General features: G+C 36.9%; 1 protein-coding gene across 2 annotated transcripts in view; it reads right to left on the bottom strand.

The window, feature by feature from the left end:
* The window catches only part of LOC106879676 (protein madd-4), a 250,318-nt gene extending 248,030 nt beyond the window's left edge, over positions 1 to 2,288 (bottom strand). The window contains exon 1 of one of the 2 annotated variants that reach the window (XM_014929350.2): positions 1,690 to 2,288. In XM_014929350.2, the coding sequence (XP_014784836.1) occupies positions 1,690 to 1,725 (36 nt within the window). In that variant the 5' untranslated portion in view covers positions 1,726 to 2,288. The remainder of the gene's footprint in view (positions 1 to 1,689) is intronic. The other variant, XM_014929351.2, reaches the window with a different exon arrangement.
* Positions 2,289 to 10,288: the final 8,000 nt, after the last annotated feature.

Genomic DNA, 10,288 nt, shown 5'->3' with positions numbered 1-10,288 from the left:
ACACACACACACACACACACACACACACACACACACACACACACACACACACACATATATGGCTGGATTGTTACAGGTAGCGCAAAATGTAATTATCCTGAAGCAGGTACTCTGCGCTAATATCAGCATCACTCCACTCCCAATCTTATTTCTTCATTTACTCGTTTCGGTATTGCGTTGCGGCCAGGTTAGGGCGTTGACTTGGAATGTTAAGTCAGTCGAATCGACCCCAGTAATTCTTTAACAAATCTGCTACTTATTGTATCGATTACTTGTTGCGAGATCACTACGTTGCAGTAACGTTAATAATTCAACAGTTGTCAAACAGTAAATAACACATACACATATACACAAGTAAATGACACACACATACACAAACGGCGAGCTATCGCACAATTTCCATCAACCGATTTCACTTGCAATGCATTGGTCGTGCCCGGGCTTTAAGAAAATAAAGATAACATTTCCCGAAGATGCCGCGTGGTGGGTTTGAACACGAAATCACGCGGTTGTAAAACAACTTCTTAACCACACAACCATGCCTACGTCTATACATACAAGACCATCATGTATTTTTTTCTCTTCAGAAGGGGAGGCAGCTGGTGGCTGGAGTCAATTTGGCAATTAGCATCGTTATGTAAATGAAATCATTATTAAGCAACCTTTGCGTTCTGAGTTCAACTCCCACTGACGTTTGACTTCGGAACCTTCTTGACCGATGTACCAGACTGGTGCTTATTTTACTTTTTACTCCAAATGAATTAAAGACAAAGTCGACCCTGACAGTGTTTGAATTCAAAACTTCAACATGTAAACTGTAATTGAAAAAAAAAACAAAAAAAAACTGAAGGTATTTCGGCCGTCACCTTACGTATTCCGCATCGGCACAAGGACAGAATTTTCTTATTGAGGTGAAGGTGGAATAATATTTTGTCCGACTCAAGGAGTGACATTTATTTCTTTTATCAATCAGCAACTTCTTATCATGGACAAAAATAAACACACAGAAAGTTTGAGGGTTAAGGTAAGGTGTTATAAATTAAATCGACTCCAGTATCTGGCTGCTGTTTATTTTATCGGAACCAATCCCGGAAGAATGAATAGTAAAGTCGACTACAAAGCGATATGAACTTGCAACTTACAGGTATGTAACAAAACATCGCAAGGCATTTATCGACCTTACGCTTTATTGTCGATTCTTTATCGACCCAACCGTTATATATATGTGTGTGTGTGTGTGTGTACGCACACACACAGTCGGGTGTATATATTATCGATTGTAGCTGCACCAGTACTGGATTGGAACTTAATTTAATGTATCCCATGGGAGATGAAGAGAAAATTAACACCGGCAAGATTCGAACTCAGAAGGTTGTGTCATATTGATTTAATTTGCACATGATTGATAAATTATAACTGTTTCTAAATTTTGTATCGATAAAGCTTAATCGATTACACCGACCTTAGTACTTGATTGATACTTCGGTTTAGCGACCTCGGATAGGTAAAAAAGCAAAGATGACCACGGCGAAATTTTAACACAGAATGTAAAATGCCGAAAGAAAAAAAAAAAATAATATGTATGCATGTATAATGACAATAACAACAACAATAGCAAAATAACCACAACACGAAAAGAAAATGAAAAAAAAAAAAGTAGATTTTTTAAATAGCAAGTATTGAACTTACTAAGGTGATTAAAGTTAATACGGTAATCCAAGGCATCGCGAACAGAAAGTTGTCCGTGTGCGATGTAGCAGCTTCAGGTTTGGTGCTGTGTGTGGAGTCTGCCGGAGTCTTTCAAGTTTGGTCAGTACATATATGTATATATCAAATGAATACGGTAGTTATCCAGTGCTATAGATAGTGATGCTTCAACGTATGTACCGGTATAGCGTCGTATATGTATATATACATATATATAGATGTTATTATTATATCATTGCATGCAGTCCGTTACATGTGATTCCGAATGCCGTTTCTGATATTTACTACAACTGATTAATAAAACCGCTATATCCTACTGTTTGGAAAGAAGAAGAAGAAAGAAGAAGCAAAAAAAAAAAAAAAGTGATAACTAAATGAATAAATAAAGAGAAATGACACTGTTGTTGTTTATGTTGCTGTTCATGTGCCTGCCACTGTTGTTACTACTACTACTACTACTACAACTACTACTGGTGATGATGTTATGATAGCGGTGGTGATGGTAGTAGTTGCTTTGTTTGTTTGTTATTATTATTATGTTTGCCTGTTACTGGTATTGCTGGTAGGAGTTTGAAAGAGGTGGGTATTTGTGTAGAAGTAACTGTGATATATATACATACATACATACATATATATATATATATATATATATATATATAGTGTGTGTGTGTGTATGTATTGCTTGTACAAGTAGCGAAGACGTGGTATAAAGTGTTGTTACATTACGCTATGCTTACATGCATGATATATTTGTGAAGGTACACATGTATGTTTGTATCTTTACGTATGCATTTATGTCCGTTTACAAATATATATATATATATATATATATAGTTTATGGTATGTTTGAGCGTACGCTTCAATGTTATGTACCTATGTAAATTATTATATTCACATATATACATGCATGCATGTATTTACTATATGATGTGTATATATGTTTGCGCATGCATGTTTATATTTATATCTTACGTATATATGTATGTACGTTAGTATGTATATTTGTATGTTATGTGTGCCTGCACATGGTATGTTTGTGCCCGTGTTTCTACGTTATGCATGTATGTGAATATATATATATATGTATATACACACACACACGCACATATATATGTGTGTGTGTGTATGCTTGTATCTGCTGCGTGTTATGTCAGTAAGTAGGTGTGTTTAATTATCATAGTAATAATGATGGTGGGATGTTCAGATGTTGTGTGGTTACGGTAGTGGTGACGGTGAAAGTAGTAGTAGTGGTGATGGTGGTTGTGGTGATTAACGGCGGTGATAGTTGATAGAATAGCAGCACGTGGAAAGCAAGAAGACGGTGGTTACACAAGACTGAATGGTTTTTTTTTTTACATTATTTACAAGTGAAGTTGATATAAGCTTCGCTGTTGTTGATATTGATGCTGGTGATGGTGATGGTGATAAACGAAGTAATTTGCACGAACGGTTGGGACGTGTAACGCTGAGAAATGACGAGGGGCTATGCAAAATATTTATCGGTATGCAAGCGAACGATGCTATTTATTAATGGGGGAGGGGAAAACATGCAGTGTTGATAAGAGGTGTGAATGAGGACTGTAAGAAAATAAATAAATAGAAAAACTAAATAAGTAAATAAATAAAAAAAATTATTAGAGGGACAGAATGGGTGAAGGAGGGAGGGATGAATGCTCTGAACATCGAAAGAATTTAAAAAGTCAACAAACAATACTCGCTCTCTCTCTGTGTCGTGCGCGCACACACATAATCACAAGTGTACAGAATCACAGAGGAAAAGGGACAGATCAACAGAAAGAAAAGAAAGAGATAGAGAGAAGAATGAGAGAAGGAAACAGTGAAAACAAAGAAAGAAGGAGAGTTAAGAAGGAAGTTAAAAAGTAAAAAAGAGAAAAGCAGGCGCTGAATGAAATTATAAAATGCATTAGAAAAATACATACCAGCGCACACGCATGTATATGTACACACACACACACAAATGCGCGCGCAAATACAAACATACATACTTGAACACAAACACACACACATGCACACAAACGCACGCATGAGAATGCATTATGCACAAATATGCGCACATGCATGAGCACACACGCAGACATACATACGCACGCGCATAAACATTCGCGTAGGAGCACATTCATACGCTCACGCATTTACGCACGCACACATTTAGCGGCGGCGCGCACACACATACACGCGGATAGTGTGTGTGTGTGTGTGTGTGTGTGTGTGTGTGCGTGCATGTGAGAGAAGAAAGCGAAAAGCGGATGGCTGCATCTTAGCCTGGTAAACAAACCATCTGTGGTTCAATTCTCGTCAGCAGTTTAGTCCTTTATTTTTTCGATTTTTTTATATATATGTGTGTGTGTATATATATGTATATATATATATGTATGTATATATATATATATATATATGTATGTATGTATATATGTATATATATATGTATATATATGTGTATATATATGTGTATATATATGTATATATATATGTATATATATATGTATATATATATATATATATGTGTGTTTGTGTGTGTGTAAGTATATATATGTATATATATATATATATATATATATATATATATATATATATATATATATATATATATATATATATATATATATATATATATATATATATATATATATATATATATATATATATATATATATGTATATGTATATATATGTACACACACACACACACATGCAGGCACACTCACATACATACATACGCAGATATATATATATATATATATATATAGTATGTATGTATGTATATACATACACACACGCGCACATACAAACACAAATATCAATAAATGGATCTCCGTCACGTTTGTAGATTAGTATTGAAACTGTTCGATCAACTGACTTATCTACTCTCTGACTTACTGTGTAAGTGGTCGAGTATCCCATAGACATGTGTACAGTCGGAATCAACAATACACCTTGTGGGGAGACTGGACCTTTGAGTTACTGGTACAGTACATCTCAAGACTTGGGCTGACTTTCCTAAAATGCTTTGCAATGGGATCGAACCCACGTCTCATGATTGCGAAGCGAACTTGATAACCGCCCAGTCATGCGTGTGTTTATAGATACATACATTCCTTCATACAAATATGCAGCAACGCCCAAAGTTTTAATGTAACAAATCAATTTACTGGTAGAGCTTTAGCAGGTACATCAATATATGTAACTGAAACACAGCCCGCCTCTAGTATAACCACCCTAAATTTTTCATATGTCGAGTCGTGTTTTGCACTAAGCATCCCTCTAAAATAATTAGATAGAAGTATCTCATACATTGAACTGTTTCTTTATACGAACAACCTTTCTAAAAGGCTGAAATAGAAAGTGTGAGAGAGAAAGAGTGGGAGGAGGGTTGTTTTACATCAGGCGTATGCATTGTCTGAGCTATCTGTTATATTACTACATAGCAATATTTCTCCAGCAACTTCCTCAGCTCCAAGGTCACATCAACGTGTGTCGGATGCTTTCGCTGTTGAGAATGAGTTCTTCTAGCTAGATGGTCACTTCGCCTATTGGACACGAGAGCCAAACCTCCCTCAAAACACGTGCACGCTTTGTAATCACGTGCTTTCGGGTTCGGTCCCACTGCGCGACCCCTTGGGCAAGTTTCATCTTCTATAGTCCATGGCTTCTGAGCTTGTGAATGAATTTGGTAGACGAAAACTGTGTGGGTGGAAGCCCATCATATATATATATACACATATTTATGTTTGTGTGCGTGTTTTTGTGTTAGAGGTTGTCCCATCCTCACCGTTTGACCACCGTGCTGGTTTCTTTACGTCTCCTAACTTAGTGGTTCAGTAAAAAAGGACCGATAGAGGTACCAGACTTAAAAAAAAAAAAGTACTGGGGTTGATTTGTCTGATTAAAACTCTTCAAGGCGATACTCCAGCACGGCCGCAATCCAGCGACTGAAAAAGACAAAAGATAAAAATATATTGATCAATGGAGTACCTGATACAGAAACAGAGGGCGTAGTCACGACTGGAAACATTTTTTATCACGAGTTTATGCTGTCAGACTTGGTGTTCTGCTAACATAACAACAAGGACATAATTTACTTTGAACCAATGAAGGAAAGCCTTTGCCTGGCCGCTCAACCTAGAAGAAATAGCAGTCGAATTTCCCTCATATGACACCCTACCGTTTTAAATGAGGAAAGGAGTCACCGGGCACTGTAAATTTATATGTATGCAAAGACGAGGTAATATCTACGTTACATAGATAGGTCAGTCTCGGTGATACTGGTAACTTGAAATTCAGTCTAACATGTCACATTGTCGGGAGCCAGCGACTAGGCAAGCCTGGTGGGGAAGAATGCATGCTGTATAGGGTTAACGAATATGTAGCAACAGTGCACAATGACATAGGTTGACTATTACCTGGGAGAATTTCCTGAAGAATATCCAGCGCAGCACATTGGGCAAGTGTCTTCTATACAATCCCGTGTTGCCCAATGTGAATGAATTCGGTAAACGAAAATTGTGTGTGCAAGCCCATTCAATATATATAAATATAAATACATATATATATATATATATATATATATATATATATATATATAATCGTTTGTAGGAAACAAATCCGGAGAAGCACACTCTAAGGTGTAGAGCAGTGTGTATTCTTTACTGGGGAAGGCCGGTTTATGGGATTATCCTGGGTTTCCAATCCATAAAGGGTTTAGCTTTATGGCGTATCGTCAAACCATGAAACCTGTTGGCCTAATACCTCTTTAAAATATGGAGAGAGAAAAGCCTCACTACGAAGGTAAACAATAGGGGATTATCTCCCTTCGCCATTGGCTATCGACTTTCGGCTGTCGATATATATGTATATCTCGAAATGAGGAGTAGATAGACAACCGACAATTGTGAAGTTTCGTTTCTCTATGTTCATTTGACCTTTTTTCCATTTTTGTTTCTCGTTGTTTATGTATTTAACTTGCTTGTCCACGTATTTCATGTTATTTACACAGTTGGTGACATCCTGTACGCATATATGCATGGTGGCAGTTTCTTGTAGTCCGAGAAAGAGGGTTCTATAATTTCTTGTTGAATAACCTGTTCAAATGATTTGCTTATAGTGATGCGATCAAATGCTTGTGCAGTACATTAGCTCGCTCATTCCACCAAATCGACGTCACCTGAACGAGTAGGGTGTGTCAGACGTCAGGTGCTTGAGTGATTGAAGAGCAATATAAGAGTAGTTCTTTTGTTCATGAACACAACGCCCCACCTCGGTCTAGAAACTGAAACCACGATCTTGTGACCGCAAGTGCAGCACACTAGTCACAAGGCTATGCAGCTTCACACATGCACATATATATGTGTATATATGTATATATACACGTGTGTGTGTGTGTGTATATATACACACAGCTTGATAGTCGGTGTTGTTTTTGCTTAGTCACCGTAATCAACCAGCTGGACCAAAGAAACTACTATAATAGGTATCAGGCTTGAAAAGAATATGAACTGGAGTCGATTTGTTTCACTAAGCCCGTTCACGCGGTGTAAAGCATGGCCACAGTCCAATGATAGAAACAAGTCAAAGAATGGAAGAATAACTTTCGACCATGGCAACAGCTTGTTTTGATATGTCGCATTGCAGTGAAATATGTTAATCTGTCTATTCTAGTTTGTGTGGACGATACGCTTACGTATATATTATCAGACAAACTGCAAGAAGGAGAGCTTTACGTAAGATTATAAACTGTAACGAAAGGGAGACCAGCATCGGCCTGTTGGGGTTATGTACCCCTAAATTCCATAACATGAATCCTTTTCTATCTGGCATGTGGAGCACAGTGAACCACTTCAACTTATACAATTAATCGCAGGGATAGAAGTTCGCTCTATATAAACTTATCCCACACTCCACTTAAAACAAATTTTTCGAGCAAGCTGTTCAGTTACATATTTCTTGTTTATAAAACGCGGTCGTTGTCATTGCACCAGTTAGGGGTATCTTGCTTGTATAACAACAATAAGGAATCAGCAGTTCTGGAATTTCCAAGTTGGTAAGAGTAACAGTAGGTATATCTTAGGGGAAGGCAATATAAATGTTTTACGGATTGCCCGTGTAAACGCGTCATCATTTGTAATCGAGCGATCAGACGTTCTTCTCGACAGAAGCCTCCATCAACAAACCAAGTGAAATACCGACCTGAGAACGGTATTTCACCTCGTCTCTTAAAATGTTCAAACAAGGGAATAAAGATGATTTTTATCATCTTTTAAGATCAGTCTAACGCAGTGGTTCTCAACAGGGGCCCATATGAGCCTTGGGGGTGGTCCATGTAAGATTTTGTTGCTAAAATTTATATAAAATATATTGGTTTTATTTCTACAACACACAAGATATAGATTTTAAAATTTTAGTACAAGGCCAGCAGTTTCAGGGAGGGGTAAGTCGATAGTATCATCCCCAGTGTTCAACTGGTACTTATTTTATCGACCCTGAAAGGATGAAAGGGAAAGTCGATCTCGGCGGAATTTGAACTCAGGACATAAAGACGAACGAAATGTCGCGAAGCATTTTGCCACGCGTGTCAACGATTCTGCCAGTTGGCTGACTTTACAATACTCAAAATATTTTTTTTTTTTATACAATTCCTAATAATATTTAAGGATCTTTTTTAAAACGGGGGCCACATTTTTCATTAACGAAACACTTTGAAACTTGGAACACTGGTAGAATGTGTCATATGAAACATCTTTTTCTCTTAGTCTTCTTAAAAAAAAAAAGAAATCCATAAGTTATTCCATGTTAAAGTTGTCGTATTTCTGTAATTTCAACCAATCACTGACGTCCATTCAGCCGATATACATTAAGTGCCGACTACATAAATAAACGATTCTGAAACAATTAACCCTAACCCTAACCCTAGGGTTAGGGTTAAGGTTAAAGCAAATTTAAAATGAAAAAAGCAAATAAAACGAAGGTATGGAGATTAAATACGCTTTACATCGCTTAATCAGCCAAAGGAGTAAATATAAACAACTGAATACTTGTCAGTGATTGGTTGAAATTATCGAAATAAGATAATTTTTTACATGAAATAAATTCGAATACAAAAATATTTTTCTGTTCTATAACACAAAATAGATAAGTATACGAAGTTTGAAAGTCTTTCCGTACCAAAAACACTACGTAAAACATTAATGAAAAATGTGGCCCCCGTTTTAAAATAGATCCATATTTAATTATAAAAACGTAATAGGATTTTCGAAACATCGAATGGTTATTAGGATCCATCTGAGTAAAATATATATTACATATGGTTTGAAAATTACAGTAAGATACAAAAAAACAAACAAAAAAACAAACAAAAAACATGAAGACGGTGTCTTTTTTAAAAGACTTCTGAAAATAAACAATAAACGCAGTAATGAGAGCTTCGAAACGTCACGGAGACCCAATGAAATATTTAACTTTTTAATAACCATTCAATGTATGAAGGTCCATTCGAGTAAAATAGGAATAAAAAGGGGTCCATAGGTAAAAAGAAAGAAAGAAAGTTGAGAAACACTGGTCAAAAGCTTACGATATACCCGTCGTCAAAAAAGGGTGAGATTTTTACTTCTTATTTAAGATTTATTCTTTTGTTCGAAACATCATCATCATCATCATCATCATTATTATTATCATTATTATTAATATTATTATTAGTGAAGGCGCAATGGCCCAGTGGTTAGGGCAGCGGACTCGCGGTCATAGGATCGCGGTTTCGATTCCCAGACCGGGCGTTGTGGGTGTTTATTGAGCGAAAACTCCTAAAGCACCACGAAGCTCCGGCAAGGGATGGTGGTGAACCCTGCTGTACTCTTTCACCACAACTTTCTCTCACTCTTACTTCCTGTTTCTGTTGTGCCTGTAATTCAAAGGACCAGCCTTGTCACACTGTGTCGCGCTGAATATCCCCGAGAACTACGTTAAGGGTACGCGTGTCTGCAGAATGCTCAGCGACTTGCACGTTAATTTCACGAGCAGGCTGTTCCGTTGATCGAATCAACTGGAACCCTCGACGTCGTAAGCGACGGAGTGCCAACAACAATATTATTATTATTATTATTATTATTATTATCTAGTGTTTCACACCGACATCCGCATATTACTCATTCACTTAAAAAGATACTCGTATCAGATCGTCCTATCTGCTGGAAATGGTAACGAAATTACCCTCAAATCAGAAGCTACCGCCCTTATAGAAAAGTAAGATGCCTAATGGATAATGTAACTGTGGCTGTGTGGTAAGAAGCTTGCTTCACAATCAATGATTTTGGGTTCAATTCCACTGTATGGCACCTTGAGCAAGTGTCTTTTACTGTAGCTTTTGGCTGACCAAAGCCTTGTGAGCGGATTTGATAGAGAAAATCTGAAAGAAGCTCGTCGTATATACATATACATACATATATATATATATATATATATATATATATATATATATATATATGGGGGTGGTCTTGACAACAATTGTTGGTGTATTTTTAGGTCTCCGTAGCGTAGCAGTTTGTCAAAACTGACCGATTGAATAAGTACCA

Source organism: Octopus bimaculoides, chromosome 2 (assembly GCF_001194135.2).
Source record: "Octopus bimaculoides isolate UCB-OBI-ISO-001 chromosome 2, ASM119413v2, whole genome shotgun sequence".
Taxonomy (NCBI): Eukaryota; Metazoa; Mollusca; class Cephalopoda; order Octopoda; family Octopodidae; genus Octopus; species Octopus bimaculoides.
The sequence above is the reverse complement of the archived record's forward strand: the minus strand, read 5'-3'. Positions and strand labels throughout refer to the sequence as shown.